Source organism: Geotrypetes seraphini, chromosome 9 (assembly GCF_902459505.1).
Source record: "Geotrypetes seraphini chromosome 9, aGeoSer1.1, whole genome shotgun sequence".
Lineage (NCBI taxonomy): Eukaryota > Metazoa > Chordata > Amphibia > Gymnophiona > Dermophiidae > Geotrypetes > Geotrypetes seraphini.
In genome coordinates, this window is record NC_047092.1 from 74,589,439 (window position 1) to 74,617,046 (window position 27,608).

Below are 27,608 nucleotides of genomic sequence, written 5' to 3' on the forward strand. Positions count from 1 at the left end.
TCGGGTCCCGAATCTCGGCGGGCACCCGCGGAGACAACAGCCCTGACGTCAGCCGGGTCCTGCACTAGCAAGTGAAAAGGACGCTGCTACTGCGGCGCGGCCGCAGGCCCCTTAGGACACGCCCCTTTGGAGACACTGGGAGACATTGGATAAAGGATTGCTGGAGCTGTATGCTAGTAAGTTAGTAAGTTGTATAATTAATCAAATGGGGAAAAGGAAAGCTAAACCCAAAGTATCGACTCCAGTAATAGTTGGCCCTATAGATAGACATTTTATGTCTTCCGATGTCAGAGGAGGTAATCAGGATGCTGCATCTTTGTCAGGGGCATCGCTTAGCCCTCTGGAAAGAACTCCTCCTCCTCTACCAAAAATAGCTGTGGGTTTGGATTCCCAAAGAGGTTCCAATTCTCAAACTGAGGTTCCTATGGAGCAGGAGGCATCTTCTTCATTATTTTATGAGGAAATGCCTAAAGCTATCTCCTTTCAAAGAGAGGCTTTTGCTCCATTAGAAACCCGGAATGAGCCACAGGAAATTTCCCTTAAAGATTTATGGTCAATAAATGTTAGAGTAGAAGAGTTATTAACATCAGTGGTAACACAAAATGTTAAATTTTCAAAAGAGGTAGTTACTAAATTAGAAAATATTGATTCAAATTTGAAAATTGTTGAGAAACGTTCTCTGATTATGGAATCGCAAGTATCAATATTACAAACTTTGTCATCTTCTGTCCTTAAAGATTCACATATTACCTATACAAAGTTTGAAAAAATGGAGAATTTACTTAGGGCAAGGAATCTAAGATTTGTCAACTTTCCAAAAACCCATTTATTGACTTCAGAGATTTTGATTCGTAAGTATTTTAAAGAAATTTTGGGATTGGCAGATCCAGATTCCTTGCCAATAACAAATATGTATTATATTCCACAGAGAAAGAAAGTTTCGGCAGAAATGGGATTAGATCAGTTGGAACAGATAGAATTTGATTTAACAGGTTTTTTGGAAGATTCACAAGATGTAATCCAAACTAGGTCTACGTTATTAATAACTTGTGCTAGGGAATTAGATAAATCTTTAATTATGAAGGCTTATTTTCAAAATAAGCAAGCAAAGTTTTGTGGATATAATGTGTTAATATTTCCGGATGTAGCCCAGGCTACACAACTTAGAAGAAAGTCATTTTTGAATTTAAAATCAAGATTGTTGGCCTTGGGGGCTACTTTTTATTTAAAGTTTCCATGCAAATGTTTAGTGAAATTTAAGGAGAATGATTATATATTTTGGGATTCTATACAATTAGAGCAGTTTCTAAAACTTCACGAAACACAAGTAATTGCCACTTGATTTAATTGTAATATGAGTTCAGTAGAATTATGCACTGTTAAATTGATCTTAGTCTTAAGATCTTGATTATATTTTTGTTTATAATTGAAGTTAAGATCAGGATAATCCCCCGTAATGAGGACTTGAGGACAATGAAAGTAATGTAAGATTAACTCTTTAATTCTTGAAGATTGTGATATTATGTTCCTTGTATTATTATTTGTATAAATGATAATGTTTAAAATTAATAAAAATAAAAAAAAAATCGGTCCCACAGCTTTTTACATTTTTTCCATTGACTTGAATGGGTGAAATCTGAGTTTCTGTTTGTAGCTCCGCCCACGTGTGCAGGTGGGCCGCGAGACCCCCAGAACATATCACCCCAGGTAGTGAGGGATCTGCATACCAATTTTCGTTCAAATCGGTCCCACAGCTTTTTACATTTTTTCCATTGACTTGAATGGTTGAAATCTGATTTTCTGTTTGTAGCTCCGCCCACGTGTGCAGGTGGGCCGCGAGACCCCCAGAACATATCACCCCAGGTAGTGAGGGATCTGCATACCAAGTTTCGTTCAAATCGGTCAAGCCGTTTTTGCGTGATCGCGGCACATACACACACACATACATACACACATACCTCCGATTTTATATATATAGATGAAGAGCTTCTTTTACAAAGCTTCAGTAGTGAATCCCCTGCAGTAAATGCACCGAAGCCCAATCAATTTCTATGGGGTTCAGTGCATTTCTTGCAGGAGATTCACTACCATGGCTTTGTAAAAGGTGCCCTAAGAGAGAGAGGTTCTTGGTTGCCAGAAACTTCCCAAATATGTGACTTTATAATATTAAAATGAGAAATCTATATGAAATACCAGTTCCTTTATAGTATCAGACTGAATTTAATAGACTGATTTCTTCATTTGAAATTACTACTTAAGTTGTATATGCTTTCACACTTTACTGTCTGTTTATTAACCTATACATTGCATTGCTAAATTTTTGAAATTTAATAAAATATTCAAAAGAAAAATAGAAATTGTTACTGCCTATTTTAATAGATTTTTCAGGTGTATTCTAAAAAAAAAAAAAAAAATGTTACATACATGTAAAATACAACACTGAAAATGTTCTCATTGTGAATTTTTAATTTCTCAGATTTGTTTTTAAATGTGAGAGGATTAACCAAAAGGTGCGAACAATGATATGCTCATTGCATTTTCTGGTTTTAGAAGACCTCACAATGCAGAAACTGACAATATGCATCTTTATTGTAAATTGCTCTTTTGGTTATAGATACATATTTTTTCTTTTCTATGTAGGTGATTTTTCCAAGGCTTGGGATGTTTTATTGGACCACATACAATCAGCAGCACTCAGCAAAAATAATGAAGTCTCCCTGGCTGCTTTGAAAAGCTTCCAAGAAATATTACAAATAGTGAGCCCTGGCCGGGATTCTGATAAACCTGAATCATTGCCTGGAATTAATGTTCCAATACCTGTCCTATTAGGACCAATAACAGCTTGTGGTCCAGGCAGACCATTAATGAGAATGGACCCTGTTGGAGATAAGCTAAGCAGATATACTGTGTCCGAACTCCCTGTTGTAGTGGATGAGATTGAAGATTCTGCACTTTGGTGGGCAGCTTGGAATACCTGGTATAAGATTGGTACAGAAAGTACAAAACCTCCAACTACTTGTGATAAATTAACTTTCATTCCCAGCCAGCCCTTCCTCACAGCTTTAGTTCAAATATTCCCAGCTCTCTACCAGCACATCAGGACTGGTTTTAGCATGGATGATCTTCAGAAACTGGGGATAATATTACATGGGTCTATATCAGTCCCTATCAGTTCAGATGCCTCGCCCTTCATCCTACCATCTTTTACCGAAGCAGTACTGACAAGTTTGCAGGAAGCAGTACTGACAGCATTGGATGTCCTACAGAAGGTACAAGTAATAGTAAAATTGTAGCTTCTTTTTTTTCCTGTGTCAGCTATTGTTTCTCATTGAAATATAAAGCCATACAGGTATAACCTATAAGTAAATGCAATTTAATTTAATTTGCACAGTGAAATCTGGTTAATAAAAGGGAGGTCAATTTTCTAAACGATTTACAAGGATAAAAAGCATTTTACTTAGTGTTAATTGGCTGCCTGAACATTGCCATCCCTGTAAAAGATGCTGTACACATACTCACTACTTTGATGCACTCTGTAAAGGCAGATTGCGTGAATAGTGCATAAAAAGAACCAACCAAGGAGATTGAGTAGACTCTCAGAATCTTCTGTGTTGTTCTACAGTGCACAGAATTTCAGTTGCACTGAGATGAGTTGTTCCCAGTATAAGACATGTGTTTAGGTAAGAGAAGAAGAGTATATGCAAAGTTGGCCTTTTTAAGTCTTTTTGAACACTTTTCTAGCAAAAATATGTTTGCAGGAAAAAAGCAGGTGCAAGTGGCCATGTCTTTTGTACCCATGGTAAGTTGCAAAGAAAAATTATTTTTGAAGACTAGTGCAAAACTTATGAATGAAAAGTAAACTGGGCTTTTGCACATGGGAGCTTATTTAACAAGGCTTAGTACTACCAGTGTATTTTAAGAAGTATTGTTATCTGTGATTTAGATAAATTCACCTACACATTTGCACAAACAATTAGGGGAATATTTTCAAACTGACCCATTGGGACAAAAGCCCAATTTACTGGGGTAAAAAAATGTAAGAATTGTAAGTTTATTATTCTTTTAGAATAGGACTTGGGTGAAGAATTGAGCAAAGCTGTGTAAAGAAGGCATCTATTTGTGTCTCAATAAATGAAAATGCATATAAATTGTTACCAGATGATACCTTACTCCAGATAGATTGATAGGTGCATTCCCCACAAGCACCAATTTTTAAGGGGGGGGAGGTATAATTAATTGTGGTGTTATTTGCATTTTGTTCCCAACTCTGGATTTTGACAAAATACCTCGCACATTACTTCTTTTTTTTTTTTGTTCAAGTAATCTTTTAGGTTTTATCAAGAAATTTTAACTCTTATGAACAAACAAACAAAACAGGAAAAAATCAGAAACTAGCAAAAAGAAAACCAATGTCACATTGTCAGTATCATATCATCCTTGTTGGAACAGGAGGTATCACTAGATACTGTACATCTATCAGCAATAACAAAAAAAAAAAACCTCCTATATCTTATAATAGTCCATAACTGGCTGTCAAACACTTTTTTTTTATAAGGATTCTTTCCTTTCTTAGTGCCCCATGAGACAGAAGGAGTTCCAACCCAAAATAGAAAAATACCAAGGTGTTGTTTTTCCATTTTCTAAATGCAGTTTGCAACACAGTGATAACAATAATATAAAACAATCATTTAAGAATCTAGGAGGTAAAGAGATCGATATACTAAAAATTTGTAGGACTAATCCGGTCAGTATTGTGTAACAGTGGCAATGCGATCCCAGACTTTGCTCCAAAAAGATTGAAGGTTAGGACAAGACATGATCATATGTTGAAAAGTATCTATGCTCTCTCCACAGGACCAGCAAATACGCAATTCTTCTTTCTTTATTTTACTTATTCTGAGTGAGTCCATAGAGCTTTATGCAGAAAGAAGTAGACACTGTCTATAAGAGGTCTTTTAATTGTCAAACAAAGATAATCCCATTGAGCTTCTCTGATTGAAGTCTGAGTTTCAGCTTCCCATATTCTTCTCATACCCAAACTCATATGAAGCATGCGGGGTTACACTACTTAGCCCATAACCTAAACAATGGGAAGCTCCTCACTAATAACGGTCACATAATAATAACCCCAATCCTAAAAAATAGTAAAGAATCATCAGCTCTAGTAACCAACTACAGACCAGTAGCATCCATTCCATTTATTGTAAAAATCATGGAGGGATTGGTACACACCCAATTGATGGAATATCTTAATCAGTTCTCTCTTCTACATGAAACTCAATCCAGTTTTAGATCTTTATTCAGCACAGAAACAGTAATTATGACTATCTTAGATAATCTGCATCTAGTGTTTAGCAAGGGCCTCAATGCCCTGATCATGCACTTTGATATGAGCTCTGCCTTTGATCTAGTAGACCATGGGAAAATGCTACAATGCCTAAACGCTATTGGTATCGGATGAGGTGTTGAACTTATTTCCTTATGTCCCGTACCTATCAAGTACATTTCAATTATGATCTCTCCAATACCTGGAGCAATCCATCCAGTGTGCCGCAAGGGTCACCGCTATCCCCATTGCTTTTCAATGTCTACAGTCTAGTAGGTAAGTAACTCCATCTTGGAGCCTGAGGTAAGTAATCGCGCAAAAACCAAAGGGGACAGAGGCAATTTCAAGGGTTATAAGGGCAAGATCAAAGAGGACAAAACATTTCGCAGCAATACAGAGGGGAGACCATGCAAGAGGAAGAGATTCCACCTTGGACGATGCGGACCAAGAACTAATTGAAGACATTGAGACCATCACACTGCGTGGAGAGACAGTGCTATTGGGAGACTTCAATGTGCCCGATGTGGACTGGAACAAACTATCAGCTATAACAAGTGACAGTTAAGAGGCTACTAGCCTCCATACGAGGAGCACACCTCAAACAGATGGTACCCACCAGGGAGCAGGCGATCCTTGACCGGCTCCTCACCAACGGGGACAGTGTCACAGAGGTGTCAGTTGGAGAAGCTTTGGCCTCCAGTGACCACAACATGGTGTGGTCCCATCTGAAGAAAGGAATTGCTAGGTCAAATACAACAACCAAGGTCCTAAATTTTAAAGGGACTAACTTTCAGTGCATGGGGGACTATGTCTACAAAGCACTGTAAAACCAGAGTACGACAGACAGTGTGGAGGTGCTATGGTCGGCTCTGAAATCAACCCTGCAAGAAGCAACCAACATATACATAAAAACTGTGAGCAAACGGCACAGAAAAAACAGACCAAAGTGGTTCTCAGCAGAGATCTCAGAACTAGTAAAGCAAAAGAAAAAAGCATTCGTAACCTACAAACAATCGCAACGGCCGAAAGCTAAAGAAACCTATCTGGCGAAATCTAGAAATGTTAAAACGGCAGTCAGGGAAGCCAAACTCCGGATGGAAGAAAATTTAGCAAGACAAGTTAAAAAGGGGGATAAATCCTTTTTTAAGTACGTTAGCAACAGGAAGAAGAACTCAAGCGGTATTGTGCGCTTAAAGAAACCTGACGGCAACTTCATTGACTCGGACGTGGACAAAGCAGAACTACTCAATAACTACTTCTGCTCAGTCTTCACCTGCGGAGCGCCAGGATCCAGACCTCAGCCACAGACAAAAGGGTACTTGGAGGACTCATTCCGGGACTTTGCAATTACCTCGGACAATGTCTACCACGAACTATCAAAGCTAAAGGTGAACAAAGCTATGGGCCTGGATAATCTACACCCCAGAGTACTTCGGGAATTGAGAGATGTTTTGGCAGAACCGTTGGCTGAGCTTTTTAATCTTTCCCTAACAAAGGGAAAAGTTCCCTTGGACTGGAAAACTTCCAATGTTATCCCGTTCCACAAAAAGGGATGCAGGTCAGAGGCCAAAAATTACAGGCCAGTGAGTCTCACGTCAATAGTATGTAAACTTATGGAAACGTTGATCAAAAACAGATTGGACACGATTCTGGATGACGAAGGACTAAGGGATCCCCACCAGCATGGCTTTATGAAGGGAAGGTCTTGTCAATCCAATCTAATAAACTTCTTTGACTGGGTAACAAAGAAACTGGATAAGTGAGAGTCCCTGGACATCATGTATTTAGACTTCAGTAAGGCTTTTGATAGTGTCCCACACCGTAGGTTACTGAACAAGATGAACGCGATGGGCCTAGGAGAAACACTGACTGCATGGGTAGAAGACTGGGTTAGCGGTAGACTCCAAAGGGTAATGGTAAATGGTATTCCCTCAAAAACGTCGGAAGTATCCAGTGGAGTGCCACAGGGCTCGGTCTTGGGCCCAATACTATTCAATACCTTTGTAAGGGATCAGCCTCAGGGACTTCGAGGTAAAATTACATTATTCGCCGATGACGCTAAACTATGCAACATTGTAGGCAGCGCACCAGAACCTGATAGCGCAATCATGCCCGGCGCTATGGAGCAGGACCTACTTTTACTAGAACAATGGTCCAGTACTTGGCAACTGAATTTTAATGCCAAAAAATGTAAGGTTATGCACCTTGGTAGCAGAAATCCATGCAGAACATATACCCTGAATGGTGAAAACCTAACCAGAACTGTAGCAGAACGGGACTTGGGAGTAATCATCCGGGAAGATATGAAAGCTGCGAATCAGGTGGAGAAGGCAACAGCAAAAGCTAGACAAATGCTGGGCTGCATCAGAAGGAGCTTTATCAGTCATAAGCCTGAAGTTCTACTGTACAGATCAATGGTGAGACCTCACCTGGAGTACTGTGTTCAATTTTGGAGGCCACATTATCAAAAAGATGTGAAGAGAATGGAGTCGATTCAGCGAATGGCCACTAGGATGGTCTCGGGACTAAAAAATCTCCCATATGAAGAACATTTGAGCAGGCTGCGCTTATATTCTCTCAAAGAGCGCAGGGAAAGGGGGGACATGATAGAAACATTCAAATACATCACGGGCTGTATTGATGTGGAGGAAGAAATCTTTTGTCTTACAGGTCCCACGGCAACAAGAGGGCATCCGCTAAAACTCAGGGGGGAAGATTTCATGAGGACACCAGGAAGTATTTCTTCACCAAAAGGAAAATTGATTGGTGGAATGGTCTTCCACATCAGGTAGTCGAGGCCAGAACCACGCTCGACTTCAAGGGACGATGGGACAGACAGGTGGGGTCACTCCAGAGGAATGCTTAAAAGATGGATTCCCAAAAGAAGGAGGGAGGAGGGAGTGTTCTTGAGTAGGCAGACTTGTTGGGCCGTCGGCCCTTTTCTGCCGTCATACTCTATGTTTTCTGTGTTTCTATATTTACATGTCCTCTCTGGGCGCACAATTAACCCAGCTGGGGATAAAATTATTCAGTTACGCAGACGACTTTACGATCATTGGGCAGAAGGTTTCAGCATTGGGCGTATCAGGTTTCACCAGATCAGTTTGGGCGTATCAGGTTTCACCAGATCTTTTTCTTGACCTCCAAGGTGTGGACACAAGCATCCGGTAACTATGATTTGGATTATTCGTCCCAATGTTCTAGAATTCTAGAATGTTGCCTGAATAAGACCTGGGCTTCAGTGTCTCTCTCTTATATTTTTAAGTTTTTAGTTATATTTAGTTTTCTTTGTTGATTTCTAGTTTATTTTTGTTCCTTTCATATACCTTATTCATAGTTTTACAGGGTTCTGCACTTTTTTCTTTTAATTTTCACTCGGGCGAGTCAGAAAACATCTTGGAAAGGAGGAGTTTGTCAGTTATAGAATCGCAGCATAACTGTCTACAAACCTAAAGGCCTAGAATAGTGCATTTTCAGCAGAGGCCCTTCCTGCGTCCTTCCTTCCTTCTCCCCTGATTCAGTAGGAGATAGCGGTGAGCACAAGTAGACGCTGGGGCCTCACGGAAACCAGCGGCAGACAGTAGAATCAGCGCAGGGACTTAATGAGCACAGCTCCACTCCTCCCCCGATCCAGCAGGGGATAACGGTGAGCACAAGGAGACGCCGGGGCCACACCGAAACCAGCGGCAGGCAGCAGAAGCAGTGGCAGAGACTTAAGAGCACAGCTCTGCCCCTCCCCCAATCCAGCAGGGTTCTATACCATACTAGATATCGGATCTGAGAATGGTGGCAGTTGACCGTTTAATGCAGCTGATGCACCGAGATGAAAGTGGCGGTTGTCTGGCTGTTGCAGAGGTCATCTGATCCAAATGACATGCCTTCATTTTAGCATTGCATTGATTCTGATCTAAATGACTAGCCTGTATTTTGGCACTCATTACTACTTCCTGGGAAACCTCATGGCTGAAATTTTGTGTGTTGGCTTGGCTGCATACGTCAGGGCTCAAGGAGCATGCCAGCTTTCGCTCCTTGGCATATCGTCTTTATGAACTTCTAACATCAGATCCTATTGTCTGACTGGAATTTCATTTATTTCATTTATTTTATTTTTATTTATTGTTTTCTCAGGTACTTTAGCTAGATTGTGAGCCTTCGGGACAGCTAGGGAAATTCAAAGTACCATTTTTATTTATTTTATTTTAATGTATCTTTAATCTATCTTCATTGTAAACCGCTTTGAACCTCATGGTATAGCGGTATATAAGAAATAAAATCAAATCAAATGTTCATCACTTTGTATTTGTCCACATTATGTTTCATCTGCCATTTGGATGCCCAGGTCTTCCAATTTCCTAAGATCTTCTGCAGTTTTTCACAGTCCACATGCACTTTAACAACTTTTAACATTTTAGTGTCATCTGCAAATTTAATCACTTCACTTGTGGTTTCAATTTCCAGCTCATTTATAAATAAGTTAAATAGCTAGACTTCTAGCTGTTTACAGACACTCCAATTTGTGTTTTTTCCTTGTATCTACAGGTTGCCAGGAAGATTACAGGGATAACTTGACATCTTTACTCTGCTTCCCTCTTAAGCACTCTTGGCTTTCTTTCACCATTATTGAAACTTCTCTATTGGTGCTCTCTATATGTTCTGATTCAACAGTATCCTTCAAGGATACTCCATACTGAACCATCTACTCCTGGGCGACTCTGCTTTTCCCCCCTGCTTAGTTTAAAAGCTGCTCTATCTCCTTTTTAAACATTGGTGCCAGCAGCCTGGTTCCATCCCGGTTAAGGTGGAGTCCATCCTTTTGGAATATGCTCCATCTTTCCCAGATGGTAGCCCAGTTCCTAACAAATCTAAATCCCTTAACCCTGCACTGTCGTCTCAACCACGCATTGAGACTTCAAAGCTCTGCCTGCCTCTTGACTCCTGCACGTGGAACAGGGGGCATTTCTGAAAATGCTAGCCTGGAGGATCTGGATTTCAGCTTTCTACCTAAAAGCCTAAATTTGGCTTCCAGAACCTCCCTCCCATATTTTCCTATATCATTAGTACTTACATGTATTAAGACAGGCAGCTTCTCCCCAGCACTATCTAAGATCCTATCTAAATGACACATGAGGTCCGCCACCTTCACACCCGGTAATGCTTAGGGACACCTAAGCTCACCTAAGGCTGGGCATGATTGTGATTTCGCCCGGAAGTGGCCTTGGGCGAGTTTAAGTGTCCTTATGCATCTCCCTAGAGCCACAATAGATGCCTGAAAGGTATGCCAGCAAAATGCTGACCTACATTTGAAAACCTAAAAGTAGACATGGCTGTCTCAATTGATCACAGCAAGGGAATCCCTGATCAGCTGAGCTGGCAGGCCTCCTCGAAGCCGCAGCTTCAAGGAGTCCTGCTGGCTTAACTGATAGGGGATTCCCTTTGCTGCAATCAGCTGATGGCACAAGATCCCTCAGCAAAGATAGGCAGCTGAGCCTTTTACAAAGCTATGATAGCGATTTGCTCACTGCAAATTCACCAATACCAATTCATTTCCTTTGAGCGTTGGTGCATTTGCCACAGGATAATTGCTACCTTGGCTTTGTAAAAGAGGCCCATAGAGTCTGTAGAATGGGCTTTAGAGGTAGGTGTCACTGGAGATTACTAACAGTTCATCTTTGGATCTAATAGCTGTTATTTTCATTGCGTTTTGTTTAGCTTTCAGATAATTTGCTAACATCCTACCAGCTTTATTTCTATCATCATATTACATAGCACTTTCCTGTAACAATTGAGTCCCTGCTTGGTCTGCTAGCTTTTGTTAAAAAACCAGTTGAGGTTGAAAGACTGGCTGAGTTTTAGCCTCATGGTAAATGACATCAGATAAAGATCTGAATGGTCCATTCAGTCTGCCCAATTGTACATGTTAAGTTAAATTCTCTTTTTCTTAAATATTCCTGGTCTAGAGACCTAGAGGTGTGCCTGGTACTATGCTTAGATTCTTCAGTATGTATATATCCATATTTTTTTATTTAGAGATCCTTGGCAGTTCTGCTGCTTGTTGGTAGGTGTCTGCTTTATGCATTACCAATTTATTCTAGAACAACAATTACTTGGTTTCTAAAATCACAACTTTCCATTTCCAACTCTACAACTTTCTGTATCTTTTCTTCTAAAACATTTATGTTGCTTTCTGTGAGCTAGAAACAATAATCTTCCTCTCTGGCTAATTTCTATCTTTTCCTTTAACAATGGGAATCTGTTCAAAGCAATTCATCCCTGGTAAAGGTTCTCCATTTTTTAAAACTTCCCTCCAATCTTTCCCTAATCCAGTTTTTAAAGATCACACAGTGTTTGTTTATAGCCAATCAAGGACTTCCTTAGACTCCTCCCTAAGAAAGTCCCTGATTGGCTGAGGCGCCCCAGGCCTTTCCCAAGGGAGGAGCCCGAGGCACCTCAGCCAGTCAGGGCCTTAGGCCATGCCCGTGCATCAGATGATGCAACAGGGCATGGCCTAAGGCCAGTATCACAGCAGAGCAGCAGCAGGAGGACTTTTGCCCTTCCTCCTGCTCCTGAAGGCCACGGGCACCCCTCCTGCTCCCACCATTTCTAAAGGTATGGGTAGAGGGTGGGCCCGGCCCAGCCAGGTGGCATTTGCGATGGCAGGAGGGAGATGGCATCCCTCCTGCCTTGTGTTTGGCGGGGCATCGGCGCGCGGGGCATTTTTTAGGGGTTTGGGGAGAGAGGAGGCACTTTGGAGGGAAGGCTTTTTTTATTTTTTATTTTAAACAAGCAGTTATTTTGCGTTTGTAATACACGCAAAATATCTGCCCGATTTAAAAAAAAAAAAAAAAAAGGTAAAAAGTCGACAGAAGCCCTGACAGTAGTGACAGGAGGCTGTTTCTCCTGTCACTACTGTCAGGGCTTTAGCGATCCATGTAGTCATTTGGGGCGTGCCTCCATTTGCATGCAGATAGTTGGCGAATCGGTTGACCTGCCTCCAATCGCACACGGATCGCACATGGATAGGAAGGTTAGTGAATCTAGCCCATTGTGCCTTAGTTTCAAGGCACACCAACTGAAGATTAAGGGCCTACCCCATCAGTCTTCAGCTTTCTAGTATTAAGGAGGAGCTCTGTATGCTTAAGAAGGATTTAGAGGCAATTAAAGCAGCTTCCATCACTCCACAGAATCAAACCAATTTACCACCAATGCCTCAAATAATAAAACAATCCAGGAATAAATGGATCACAGTAGGGTCAGGTAGACTGCGATATGTGACACAAAAACATTCATCCTCACAATTGATGCACCTACAGAATTCTTTTGCTCAATTAGAGCATTGCAATATTCAAGAAAAAAGAATTGAGATGGAACTGGAACCAGTGAAGGAAACTCAAAAAGAAAACACTCCCAAAGAGAAAAAAGAAAGCTCAATCAAGAAAATTGTTATTGTTAGGCGATTCCATCATAAGAGGCATTAACCTTGGAACACAAGTCAAGGAGCCTAAAAGGTGACGAGACAATCGCGTGCGGACAATTCCGGACAAACAATCGCACGCTGGATATCAGTGCACTGGATTAAAAACTATTTTAAAGTGTTCCGAAAGGGGGCGTGGGGGAATTCCCTCCACTTTACTTAGAACTGTTGGCACTCCCATTGGGGAGGTGGAGGAAACTGTAATTTTTCCCTAAAAAAGAGGGAAAAAAGGCTGTTTCCTCTATAATGGGGAGTTCCTCCCAACACCCCCACAACAGGAGCACCAACAGTTCTAAGTAAAGTGGGGGGGGTTCCCTCCCACAAACACCCTTTGAGCGCTTTAAAATAGTGTTTTAATCCAGCGCGCTGATGTCCTGCATGTGATTGTCTGCCCGGCATTGTCCGCACCCAATTGTCTCGTGCGATGTAGTCTATGTACCGCCTAAATAGTGAAGTGTCTTCCAGGATCCTTGGCAACCAGAAATACCAAACAAATACTGTCTATAATTAGGGAAGCATCTAAGAATTCTAAAGCTTATGTTGTTATCCACTTGGGAACAAATGACCTAACCAGAAATACCCTACTTGCAGCATAGAAAGCTTTTCAGGAACTGGGGAGGGATTAAAACCTTTTGTAAAGGCTGTAGCTTTTTCGGAAGTACTGCTTACATATGGAAAAGGAAAGGAAAGAGTATCAAATAGTGAGATCTTTAATAGGTGGCTCAGGACCTTGTGTCATCAAGAAGGCTTTAAGTACTTAGAAAGATGGGGGAAATACATGGAAAAGCAAGAGACTATATTGTACTGATGGGCTGTATCTTACTATAACAGGTAAAATAATTATTGATGAAAAATTCAGACAATATGTTTCTAGACATCTAAACTAGAATGTGGGGGTGGTATATGTTTGAAAGACACTTACAGTGGCCATCCCCAGCAAGGGACAAGATGTGATTGTAGTACATAGCAGTGTAGCACAACAATATTAGCAATGCACTTAGCAAAGCAACAGAAAGTGAGACTAAACAAAATACTAGACAAAAAAAAAAGAAATTGCCATGGAAAAGTAGCTGGAAAGCAATGACCACAAATGCTTGTAGTCTAGGCAAAAAAAAAAAAAAAATCATTATCTGCAAGCCCTAATATTAGAGACAGACTTGGCTATCGTAGCAATTGCAGAGATGTGGTTTAGTGATTCCCATGGATGGGATGCAAACTTATCGGGCTATAATCTATTTAGGAAGGACAGAGATGGTCAAAAGGGTGGAGAAATAGCTCTCTATGTGAAGACTGATATCCAAGCAACTGAGATGCAGGGTGCCTGGGGAAAAGAAGAAGCGATATGGATAGCTTTAAAAGAGAAGGTGGAACTTTTATCTACGTGAGTGTTATTTACAAACCTCCAACCGAAGTGCATCAAATTGATAAAGATCTTGCTGCAGATATCCAAAAGCTGGAGAGGTATTATTGCTGGGTGATTTCAAACTGCCGGCTGTGGATTGGTAAGTTCCATCTGCAAAATCAGAAAGAAGTAGAGAGATGGTGGATGCCCTTCAAGGAGCTCTGCTCAGACAAATGGTTGATGGAACCGACAAGTGAAAAAGTGATACTAGATCTGGTGTTCACAAAAAGGGAAAGTATCTCTAATATCCGAATGAGTGCCCACTTGGGTGGTAGTGATCATAAAACAGTTTGGTTTGATATAACAACTAAAGTGGAGGGCGACTACACAAAAATCAAAGTCCTAAATTTCAAACACGTGGAGGGGCATAATCAAAAAAAATGTCTAAGTCCCCTTTTGGCCTAAGGTCTTAAACATTGAAAGTAGAAGCAGGGAAAATGTCCATTATCAAAAAAAACGTCCAAAAGGAGGGTTTTTTTTTATAATGGCCTGCCTCTACGTTCAGCTGTTTAAACGCTCAGACCACCACTACGTCTACACTAACACCATATCCTAGAAACATAAAATAGACGGCAGATAAGGGCCACGGCCCATCTAGTCTGCCCACCGCAATGACCCTCCCTCACCTAACTCAGTGAATAGGTCCCACGTGTCTATCCCATTTGGCCTTAAAATCAGGCACGCTGCTGGCCTCAGTGACCTGAAGTGGAAGACTATTCCAGCGGTCAACCACTCTTTCAGTGAAAAAGAATTTCCTGGTGTCACTGTGCAGTTTCCCTCCCCTGATTTTCCACGGGTGCCCCCTGGTTGCCGTGGGACCCTTGAGAAGGAAGATATCTTCTTCCACTTCGATGCGGCCCGTGAGATACTTGAACGTCTCGATCATGTCTCCCCTCTCTCTGCGTTCCTCGAGTGAGTAGAGCTGTAATTTATCCAGCCTTTCCTCGTACGGGAGATCCTTGAGACCCACGATCATCCGGGTGGCCATTCTCTGGACCGACTCTAGTCTCAGCACATCCTTTTGGTAATGCGGCCTCCAGAATTGCACACAGTACTCCAGGTGTGGTCTCACCATGGATCTATACAATGGCATAATGACTTCAGGCTTACGGCTACGAAACTCCTGCGTATGCAACCTATTATTTGCCTTGCTTTGGAGGAAGCTTGCTCCACTTGATTGGCAGCCTTCATGTCCTCACTGATGATCACCCTTAGGTCACGTTCTGCTTCAGTTCTTGTTAGGATCTCGCCATTTAGGGTGTAAGTCTTGCATGGATTTTGGCTGCCCAGGTGCATGACTTTGCTTTTTTTGGCATTGAAGCTGAGTTGCCAGGACCTAGACCAGCGCTCCAGTAGTAGTAGGTTGTGCATCATGTTGTCGGGCATTGAATTTTTGTCTGTTGTACTCTTGGCCACTACATTGCTTAGTTTGGCGTCATCGGCGAATAATGTTATTTTACCTCGGAGCCCTTCTAAAAAAAAGCCTAGCTCCCAAACGCCCAAAACAAGAGCTTTTAGGCGAAGGAGGAGCCAGTCCTTCGCCTAAAAGCTGGATTCTGTAACCGGTGTCTGTCAAAAACAACACTGGTTACAGAATTCCTCCCCCCCCCCACAACGATCCGAGCAGGAAGGAACCCAAGCCCTCCTGGTCCACGGCACCCCGACTCCCCGATTAAGTTCGGGGCAAGAGGCAGCCCAAGCCCTCTTGCCCCTGTGGCACACAGACTCCCCGATTACGTTCGGGGTAAGAGGGAGCCCAAGTTCTCTTGCCCCACGAACCCCAACCCCCCACCCCCTCCCGCTGAGTCCGAGGGGCCAGGAGGGAGCCCAAGCTCTCCTGGCCCTGCGATCTCCAACCCCCCTCCCCCCAACGATCCGGCCAGGAGGGAGCCCAGGCCCTCCTGCCCTCGATGCAATCCCCCCATGCCCGGACCCCCCTGAACCCACGATCACCGACCCGCGAACCCCTGCCGACCCCACAACCCCCCCACCCTCCCTCCCCGTACCTTAAAATTGTTGGTCGGACAGACGGGTGCCAAGCCCATCCATCAGACAAGCCAGCCATCTCCGGAATGGCTGGCCTTAGGTCCTGATTGGCCCAGGCGGCTCAAACCCCGTCCACAGATGGGGCTTGAGGTGACTAGGCCAACCGGAATTGGCCCAGTTGTCTTAGGCCCCTCCTGTGGGCGGGGCCATAGGCACATGTACCCAACCGGCCCATGTGCCTAAGGCCCGCCCACAGGAGGGGCCTAAGACAACTGGGCCAATTCCGGTTGGCCCAGGCGCCTCAAGCCCCACCTATGGGCGGGGTTTGAGCCGCCTGGGCCAATCAGGCCCTAAGGCCAGCCATTCTGGAGATGGCTGGCCTGTCGGCCATGCTTGGCACCCGTTCGTTCAACCAACAATTTTAAGGTACGGGGGTGGGGGGGGTCGGCAGTGGGGTCGCGGGTCGGATGGGGGGGGCAATCGGTGGTTCGGGGGGGCGGTCATGGGGCGGTTGCGTCGAGGGCAGGAGGGCCTGGGATCCCTCCTGCCCATATTTTAGTGGGGGGTGGGAGTTAGAGGGTGTCGCCAGGCCAGGAAGGCTTGGGCTCCCTCCTGGCCAGATCATAGGTGGGGGGAGGGGGGTTGGAGATTGCAGGGCCAGGAGGGCTTGTGCTCCCTCCTGGCCCCATCAGACTTGGTGGGGGGGAGGTGTTTGGGGATCGTGGGGCAAGAAGGCTTGGGCTCCCTCTTGCCCTGATCGTTGGGGGGGGGGGAAGGGTGGATCGCGGCAGGGGAGATGAGTCATCTCTCCTGCTGCAATCATTGCTGTAGGGGGTAGGCAGGTTGCTGGGGCTGCTGAGCTGATTGCAGAAGCCACGATCAGCTCAGCGGCCCCTTTTCAGCACTTATACCTGTTTTGACTAGGTCTAAGTCAAAACGTATAAGTGCCGACTAGGCAACCTGCCTAAAGTTTTGGTTATACCTGCTGCACGCCTAGGTCTAGGTCAGCCCTCCTCCCGCCTACCGCCCGCCCTTTCCCCTCCTCTAAAAACGCCTCTTTTCTCTCTGTGCGTTTAGAGGCAGGAGAATGGCCTAAGCTGGTTTTAGATACGTCTAAAACCAGCTTTGATTATGGGTACTTGGACGATCAGGCTTTTTGATCGTCCAAGTACCCATTTAGGCCACTTTTTAGACATTATTTTTTATTATGAGCTCCATGGACTTTAGTAAAATGGAGGAGTATCTGAATAAAGTCCAAGCTGAAAGGAACAATAAAAATGGATTACGGCCTTTATGTGAGGAAAATAAATAAAAACAAGAGAGAAAGGAAACTGATATGGTTCTCCAAACTAGTGGCAGAGAAAATAAAGGCAAAAGAGTTGGCATTTGTGAAATATAAAATTACTCAAGAAGAGAAGCACAAAAAGGGAATACTGGATAAAAATGAAAGAAGCCAAGAAAGAGATACATATAGTGGAAGAACAAACGGCTAGAAATATAAAAAAGGGAGAGAAAATTTTTTTCAGGTTTATTAGTGAAAGAAGGAAGATGATTGTGAGACTGAGAGATGCTATGAACTGCTATGTGGAGAGTGATCAGGAAAAAGCAAATGTGCTAATCAAATACTTCTGCTCTGTGTTTAAGGAGGAAATTCCTGGAGAAAGACCACAATTGGCAAGCAAAATTACAAGTGAGAAAAGAATGGATACCACTCTGTTCATAGAATAAAGTGTTTATGAACCAGTTGAAAAATTGAAGGTGGACAAAGTCATGGGACTGGACAGGATCCATCCCAAGATATTGAGGGATCTCAGAGAGGTTCTGGCAGTTCTGCTTAAAGATTTATTCAATAAATCCCTGGAGACAGGAGTGGTTCCATGGGATTGGAAAAGAGCAGATGTGGTTCCTTTTCACAAAATTAGTTGCAGAGATGATACTGGAAACTACAAGTCGGTAAGCCTCACTTCAGTTGTTGGAAAAATAATGGAAGCATTCCTGAAGGAGATGATAGTGAAATTCCTAGAATCAAATGGGTCGCAAGATCCAAGACATCATGGCTTTACTAGAGGTAAATCTTGCCAGACGAATCTGATTGAATGGGTGACTAGTGAAGTAGATCAAGGAAATGCAATAGATATAATTTACTTAGATTTCAGCAAAGCTTTGACATGGTTCCTCATAGGAGGCTCTTGAATAAACTTGACGGGCTGAAGTTAGGACCCAAAGTGGTGAACTGAAGTGGTGAATGGTTGATGGACAGACATCAGAGAGTGATGGTTAACGTAATTTGCTCGGAGGAAGAAAAGGTAAGTAGTACAGTGCCTCAAGGATCAATGCTGGGGACGATTATGTTCAATGTGTTTGTGACCAATATTGCTGAAGGGTTAGAAGGAAAGGTTTGCCTTTTTGTGGATGATACCAAGCTTGGTAACGGAGGTGGATATTACGGAGGGAGTAGAAAACATGAAAAAGGATCTGCAAAAATTGGAAGAATGGTCTGATGTCTGGTAACTAAGATTCAATACAAAGAAGTGCAGAGTGATGCATTTGGGGAGCAGAAATCCAAGGGAGATGTATGTTCTGGGAGGCAAGAGGCTGATATCCATGGTTGGGGAGCGGGATCTTGGGGTGATGGTGTCTGAGGATCTGAAGGCAACAAAACAGTGTGACAAGTGGGTGGCTTTAGCCAGGAGGATGCTAGGCTGTATAGAGAGAGAGGCGTAACCAGCAGAAGAAAGGAGGTGTTGATGCCCCTGTACAGATCGTTGGTGATCCACTTTGGAGTATTGTGTTCAGTTTGGGAGGTCGTACCTGGCCAAGGATCTAAAAAGAATTGAAGAGAACCAGAGGAAAGCGACAAAAATGGTGGGTTTGCACCCAAAGAAGTACAAGAAGAGACTAGAAGACCTTAACATGTATACTCTGGAGGAGAGAAGGGACAGGGGTGATATGATACAGACATTTCAATATTTGAAAGGTATTAATATAGGACCGAATCTTTTCCAGAGAAGGGAAATTTGTAAAACTAGAGGGCATACATTGGGGTGGTATACTTAAGAGTAATGTTAGGAAATTCTTTTTCACAGAGAGGGTGGTGGATGCCTAAAATGCCCTCTTGAGGGAGGTGGTGGTGAGGAAAACTGATGGAATTGAAAAAGCGTGGGATGAGCACTGTAAGGATTGTAGTTTGTCCCCCCCACAATGTGAGGTGGTAGGGGTTACGTGAGAGGCGTCCCTTACAAAGCGCCAGGTCCCAGGTTCAGTTCCCTCACAGAAGATTCACCAGGAGTAGAATCAAATAAGAAACACAGCCAGAGGTGATTGCATAAAGAATATATTATAGAAATAGGCTTACAGAAAAGCAATATTCATAAGCATTACAATTAATGAGAGAGCAAAGCAGTTTCCATGCCTTACAGAGTTCAGAGGAAAAGAAAGACATAGAAGCCTGAAGTTCCAGGGAGATCCAGAGAGAGATTGAGAAAGGGGGATGGGGTGATGGTCTAAGCTTCGGGTTCCATAGATAAAGAGAAGGATAGACAAAGAGATAGACAGAGAAAGAGATGTTGCAGAGAGGAGGCTTTTATAGCTTGGAATCTTATTCTGAATATAGAAACTATTGTATTTCCCAGTATCTTTCTGTTTAGAATTTGTAAACTGTTTGAAACAATGGTTAGTTTAATTGATAAGGAGGGTGTGATACTTGCAGGCATGGTAGATGGGATTAGTCTCTGGCTTCTTTGTCCCATTCAAGCAGCCTATCTTGATAAACAATCCAGTCTGGCTGGATGATTAATGTATGTGAATTCTGTGCAAGAGCACAGAATTCTGCATCAATATTCCAGAGTCAGATTGATATAATTTCCCATAGGCCTTTGCTGACATTAGTTATGCCAACTGAAAATGCTGATTGCTAGCAATAGCTATGCTGACAAGCACAAAGGATCATTAATTAGAATATAAATGAGCAAACTTACACAGTTCCAATCCAGCAAAGGAGATGGTTTGGATAGGCTAGAGTGATCTTCAATGGCAACTCCAATAGTTGGAACCTAAGGATAGTTCCGGGTAAACTTCTAAGGTCTATGGCCCAGAAATAACAAAGGAAAAAAAGACATTTTAATTTAATCGTGAAATTGTAATGCATGTGATTACAGGGCAGACTGGATGGATCATTCAGGTCTTTATCTGCTGTCATTTACTATGTTACTTTGATGCTGAATAAGATTGTGACCACCAACAGTGGATGCTGATACTGTGCTGGAGTGATTTGAAAATCTCTGTATGTTCAAGGCCTGCCAGCTCCAACCCCCCCCCCCTCTCCCCTCCGAAAATCTCAGACAAGGTGGGAGTTGGCAGGCCTTGAGCATGCTCAGATGCTCAAGACCCCACTCCAGATCAGCATTCACCATCGGTGGTCACAGCCTTATCAGTTTTGCAGCAGCAGTTTTCTTGAGCACCAGCGGTAAGTGCTCCCTGTCTCCATGGCTGATAGGTACTGGACTTCAGTCAGTAAATGAGCCAGTATGGTTCTGGGCCTGGGACCTCCCTGTACAAGTTTGTTCTATAGGCTAGCTACAATTCATTTGCAAGAGGATATATTTTATTATTTCAGTATCCTTATTACCCATATATTTGGGTTCAGAAATGTATATTTTAATTACCAAGATGGGTGATTTGATCATTTATTCTATGACCTCTTGTTCCAAAATTTCCTTGCTTGTTTGGGGGAGTGTATGGAGGACACTGTTGCAGGTCATCTAGGGGGGGAGGGCATTTATTTCATGGCTTACAAAACGTTTAACCAGAGAAAAAAAGAGAAAGTGGCAAGGTTTTCTGAGACTAATAGAATGTGTGCCCTGTCTTCTCTCAATATTTTCTCCACCCAAATTTCTAATCTCAATTTACACTGCACAACAAAGTTTTTGCTTCCTGAACACTGCTGGGTGTTTCTTATAGAATTTTGGGTGCTGATCATGAATATTACATCAAAAATTACCCATCACGTACCATTTCAGAGAAATCTTCAATTTTGTCATGATTTTTTCTTATATTTGGATGCAAACAATTTTTTCTCCCATAAGTGTCTTATCAACAACGGTTTGTGCCGCCTGGGTATGTCCATGCATAAAATCTAGCCAGGTTGGAAGCTGTTTTATGGAAGATGACATCCTGGGCATGTCTGGGCAGGTCTGAACGAGCTTGCGCTGTCTCACCATGCTATAATGGTGGCTTCCATACACCGATCCTGCTCATTTGGTTAATATAGATAGTCCGTGTGTGTATATAGTATCAGTATAGTAAAGTATAGTAGTATAGTAGCTGTAGCAATATAACAGTAAGTAAGCTTGATGCTATAGACGTTTTGGTGTCGGGCAATATGTCTCGTCGGTGTCGTAACAGCCGCGACACATTCTGCTATATCTGTGGGGAATATACACTTACGCCTCAGAGACGTTCGATGACTGCCCTTGTAAAGAAAGCCTATCATCTGTATTTTGGCTGCAAAATAGGTGATCAAGACAAGCAATGGGCGCCTCACATTTGCTGTGCGACATGTGCTGTTAGTCTGAGAGCCTGGCTCAGAGGTACTCGAAAGACGATGCCATTTGCTGTTCCGATGATATGGCGAGAACAGAAAGACCATGTGACGGACTGTTATTTCTGTTTGACTAATGTGTCTGGTTTCTCTGCCAAAAACAAGAAGTCAATTGAATATCCTAATCTGCCTTCAGCAATGAGACCCATGCCACATGATGACAGTCTTCCAGTTCCGAAACCACCAGAGGATTGGACCTTAGACGAACCAGATGAAGAAACTGCAGTGCAGGGTTCTAACAGTGACATTGACCCGGATTTTGAACCATCCTCATCAGGCGATCCACATCTGATAACACAGTCCGAATTGAACGATTTGGTCAGAGATTTGGGTCTGTCAAAAGCAAAAGCTGAGCTGCTAGGTTCGAGACTGCAGGAATGGTGTTTGCTATCACCAGGTACGAAAATTTCTGTGTTTCGAGACCGGCATCATGATATAACCAAATTTTTTGCACAAGTCGACACTCTCTGTTTCTGTTGTGACATTGAAGGATTGTTCTCGGTCTTTGGTTGTGATCACAACCCGGAAGAGTGGCGTCTTTTCATTGATTCGTCAATGTTAAGCCTGAAAGCTGTTCTGTTGCACAATGGCAACGTTTATCCTTCAGTACCTGTTGGCTATGCAGCACATATGAAAGAAACATATGAGAATATGGAAATGTTACTAAAGTATGTCCAGTATACCAGGTATAACTGGAATATCTGTGGAGACCTCAAAGTCGTTGCTCTGTTACTAGGACTGCAGCTTGGCTATACAAAGTACTGCTGTTTCATCTGCGAATGGGACAGCCGAGACAGAGAGTCGCACTATTCTAGAAAGAACTGGCCACTCCGTAAAAAGTTAGTTCCAGGACAGAAAAATGTAGCACATGAATCGCTTGTTGACCCGACAAAGATATTTTTGCCTCCTCTTCACATTAAACTGGGACTCATGAAGAATTTTGTGAAAGCAATGAACAAGGAAGGGGAAGGTTTTCGTTATTTAAGACAGATGTTCCCAAGAATAACTGATGCCAAGATCAAAGAGGGTATTTTTGTTGGCCCCCAGATCAGACATGTTATGAGTGACAAGCGATTTGAAGATCTGTTAGTTGGGCCGGAAAAAATTGGCTGGAAAGCCTTGAAAGACGTTGTTGACAATTTTCTGGGCAATTACAGAGCCCCAAACTACATTCAGCTGGTAGACAAACTTCTCAAAGCATACAAGAGAATGAAGTGCAATATGTCACTCAAGATTCATTTCCTCCATTCACACTTGGACTTCTTCCCCGCAAATCTCGGTGCTGTGAGTGACGAGCACGGTGAAAGGTTTCATCAAGACATAGCTACGATGGAGAAACGATACCAGGGCAATTGGAATCCGTCAATGCTTGCCGACTATTGTTGGATGCTACAACGTGATGCACCAGACACTGAATATAAAAGAAACTCGGGAGCAAAACACTTTTAATTCTGTTTCATTTAGTCGCTTGTGCGAAACGTAAACTTGACTATATATTTTATTGTCAGTAAACATAAAAATGTCTATTTCTCATAGTTCTTACGTGATGCAGTAAAACCAAAACCATATTTGAGCATACCAAGTTGGTACCTGTCATAATCACCAAAAACTTTTCAGGAATCAAGACTTAACCAAAAAATTGTTGTGCAGTGTTATAATTGAGTCAGACTTATTTTCTCCTTTTTTGGGGGAAATAGATCACCTTGGTTTATATTCAAGTATATACAGTAATTGCAAGGTGTTCTATAGAAGATGTATATTCCATTTGAGTTATTCTTGGTAAAAGTTATAGTTTAAGGGAGGGCACAGAACTGCAGTGTACATACAAGGGAAAGTAGTTCTGATATAGAACAGTTGACTTCATGAAGCATTTCAGAGAACTGATATGAGAAAATGAGGATAGTGAAATCAAGCATGTCCTGTTCATATCTTGACCAAATTGAAGCAAAAGTTTCAAGCACAGTGGAAACATAAAATAACAAACATATTACAAGGAGGTGCTGAAAAGTTCTCAGCCCAACCAACTTCCTAAATTCTGAGCATTATTTTGCCACTGTAGCTGAATAGAGTGTTGTTTTATTTTGCAGAGTGCCAATTTACAGAATTGTAATGCTATGTTTTTACATTGTTTTAGATCATTGATTGAACCATGTCAATGAAAAGTATGAAATTTTCAAGTGTGGAACTCCAAACTGTCATGAAGATCCTATTACTGCAGAAGAAAATTCCAAAGGAAATCAATAAATGTATGATGCAAACATTGAGTAACAAATGCCCATCATACTCCACAGTGAAGAAAGTTTCCTCAGTGTAGAAATTTCAATACTGAAGATGTAGCAAGGTCTAGGAGGCCTCAAACAATGTCAGCTCCTGTAACTGTTGATCACATCCATGACCTGATTTTGACAGATCAGCAGATATCAGCTAAAACAATTGTTGAGACACTACAGATATTCAAGGAATGTGTTGGGCGTATAATCCACGAGCAGCTGGGTATGCAGAAGCTGGCTGTCAGCCAAGTGGGTGCCCAAATGTTTGAGTGCTGATGAGAAACAACATCGAATGGTCACTTCCAAATTGATCTTGCAGCATGTTCAATGAGCTGGTGCCAACTTTTTGGAACAATTAGTTACTGTTGATGAAACATGATTACACCACTATGATCCTGAGACAAATGGTGGCACTCGGGTTCTTCAAGGCCAAGGAAAGGTCATGGCTTCAGTGTTTTGGGATCAGGTAGGGGTTGTAATGACTATCTTCCAAGGGGCCAAACAGTTAATGCAGAATACTACTGTAATTTGCTGTGCTGATTAAAGGAGGCACTGAAAGAAAAAAGGAGAGTGAAGCTGAGAAAAGGAGTTCTCTTTTTGCAAGACAGTGCACCTGCTCACAAGGCTGGCAAAACGATGGATGTTTTGACGCAGTTGGGGTTTAAGTGCATAGACCATCCACCCTACTCACCAGGTCTTGCTCCATCTGACTATTGTCTGTTTCCAACCCTTAAAAATAATTGGAAAGGGCAACAATTTTCAAGTGATTCAGAGGTGATTGCAGCTGCAGAGCAGTATTTCAGTGGCCAGACAGTGTTTTAGGAAGGGTTACAGAAATTTCAGACACGACATACTAAGTGTGTTGAATTTAGGGGTGAATATGTGGAATAACTTGTAAGTTTCATGACTCCATATCATTCACTTCTTGGTTGGGCTGAGAACTTTTCAGCACTCTCTTGTAAAAGCCTTTCATTTATTTGTGTACGGTAATTTAATTCTAAAAGTATTTCTGTATCAAGAAAGGGAGCCAACCCTGAAGTAACTGAAACAGTAATTGTAAAAGCCCATTTCTAAACTAATGCAACTCTTGGAACAAAACAAAGAACCAACGATGATCTACTTGTATTTGTAACTATATATTTAAAACTATAACCTAACTGTATTAATAGTTATATTGATCTACATGTACTAACAACCCTACTGAATGTCCACATTAATCTGTCCACTGTAACTTCTTGGGTGGCTGACCCAACCTATTGTAAAATAATCTGACCTTGAACTGAATAGGTAAAGGCAGAATAGAATTTTTGATTAACTTAACATAACAGAACATGTGGATTTTAATCTAAACTCTGTATTTTGATTTCACAGGCAATCTGTATAGGACATGAAAATATGCAAATAATGTATCCAGCAATATTTGATCAGCTGTTGGCATTTGTAGCATTTTCCTGTAAACCTCCTCAGTATGGAAATCTGGAAACAAAGCACATTGCAAATGCAAAGTATAATCAGGTAACAGTAGTTATATTTTTTATATGTTCACTGCTGTAGATGCCACTTAGACAAAAATCCTATTACAAGAGCACTCATTTAATAAAATAACTTTCCATTGTTCATTATACATCTCCATTGAAGGAATTACCACAAAAAGAGCATTCATTGTTTGAGGATGATTTTTCCTGGCACTAAGTATGATTTTATAAGAGGAATGTGTTGTATGGTATACACATTGATATCTGTCTTCAGTTAGTATAACATCTTCTGAACACATATTACTGAGCATTGATAGATATTCAAGTTTTCTATATGTTGCAAGGTAATTCTTAAATTCATTAACTTCTCTTATTCTATTTATGCATCAACACTATGGAATCACAATAGATTCAACTATTTGCACCGGTGAGTTAAATTTCCTTAACAATTGCCCTAACCATTTAGACTCACATAAGTGCAAATGTTTTACGTTAGAGACTGTGTCTTGAGAATCTGTATTAGACACTAATGTCTTTAATACGGCTCCTGCCTTTTTGTTTTTTTCTTCTATATCAGCTATATTCACGTGTGATCATGCATGCAGTAGAATGATAATTTCTCCCAAAAATCTGTTATGTGCAGTTTTGTTCTTATATAGGTTGTTTATATCTTCATGTTTTGCATTTTTTAAAAGATGTCTTTCTTTTCAGGCGGAATGGGTGGCTCTGAATTACGTACCATTTGCAGAGAGATCTTTAGAAGTTGTTGTAGACTTGTACCAAAAAACTGCTTGCCATAAAGCTGTAGTGAATGAAAAAGTACTTCAGAGCATTATTAAGGTAAAAAAAAAGGTTTTCCAGATGCATGTCTTGTCACTTGTTTTTGTCATTGTTTCCTGTGGAGTATGGATATGTAAGTGTTTCAGACTATATTTGAATGAGATAGGGTTAGATTCACTAACAATAGCGACTCAATCGCTGTTGGCCGATTCTCTGACCGATTTTCCAACAGCGATTGATTCACTATTAAGTTTGCATGCAAATGATTTGCACGGAGGTTCAAATCATTTGCATACAAACCCACCGACTCAATCGCTCAATGACTGATTGAGACATGCGCAGAGCCCTAACAATAATGACAGGGGAAGCAGCCTCCTGTGACTGCTCTCAGGGCTTCTGCCGGGTTGTTTTTTTAAATTTTTTTAATGGCATAGATATTTTGTATGTATTACACACACAAAATATCTGTTCCATTAAAAAAAAAATTTTTATCCCCCACTGCCAGCCCTCCCCCAATGACCTCCGACAAACGTAGGGACTCACAAATGGCAGGAGGGATGCCCACTCTCTCCTGCCATGAAGAACCTACCCTTCCCCCCTGAAAAAAAAACGGCAGGAGGGATGCCCACTCTCTCCTGCCATGAAGAACCTACCCTTCCCCCTGACAAAAAAAAAGGCAGGGGGGAAGGTTAGGTTCTGCCATGAAGAACCTACCCTCCCCTCAAAAAAACAGCAGGAGGAATGCCCATTCCCTCCTGCCACCAGAGGCCCCCCCCTGCCCCGCCCCTGTGCCCCGTAACTCCTACCATAACGTTGAGAGCAGGACGTACTCAAAACACCTCCTGCTCCTCCTTTTTTCTGACACTGAGCCAATCAGGGACTTCCTTAGGAAGGAGCCTAAGGAAATCCATGATTGGCTCAGACACCTCAGGCCCCTCCCAAGGGAAGAGCCCGAGGCGTCTGAGCCAATCAGGGCTTTAGGCCCCCAACTGTGCATCACATGATGCACCGGGGAGAGCCAGTGTCGTCGGGAAAAAGGCTGAGCAGGAGGTGTTTTGAGTACCTTTGCTCTCAATGTTAAGATAGGAGTTGCAGGGCACAGGGGCGGAGAGGGGGGCCTCTGGTGGCAGGAGGGAGTGGGCATCCCTCCTGCCATTTTTTTCAGAGGGGAGGGGAGGTTCCTCATGGCAGGAGGGAGTGGGCATCTTTCCTGCTGCTTTTTTTTTATGGGGGTGGGAGGGGGGGAGGTTCTAATTTGCATGGCCAGATCGGAAAATGGGTGATCGAGGGGAAAAACAT

General features: G+C 42.3%; 1 protein-coding gene across 2 annotated transcripts in view; it reads left to right on the forward strand.

The window, feature by feature from the left end:
• Positions 1 to 27,608, forward strand: part of MON2 (MON2 homolog, regulator of endosome-to-Golgi trafficking) — a 522,785-nt gene that overhangs the window by 365,678 nt on the left and 129,499 nt on the right. The window contains exons 26-29 of one of the 2 annotated variants that reach the window (XM_033958262.1): positions 2,641 to 3,269; positions 25,426 to 25,569; positions 25,939 to 25,956; positions 26,241 to 26,369. In XM_033958262.1, coding sequence (XP_033814153.1) covers positions 2,641 to 3,269; positions 25,426 to 25,569; positions 25,939 to 25,956; positions 26,241 to 26,369 — 920 coding nt within the window. The remainder of the gene's footprint in view (positions 1 to 2,640; positions 3,270 to 25,425; positions 25,570 to 25,938; positions 25,957 to 26,240; positions 26,370 to 27,608) is intronic. The other variant, XM_033958263.1, reaches the window with a different exon arrangement.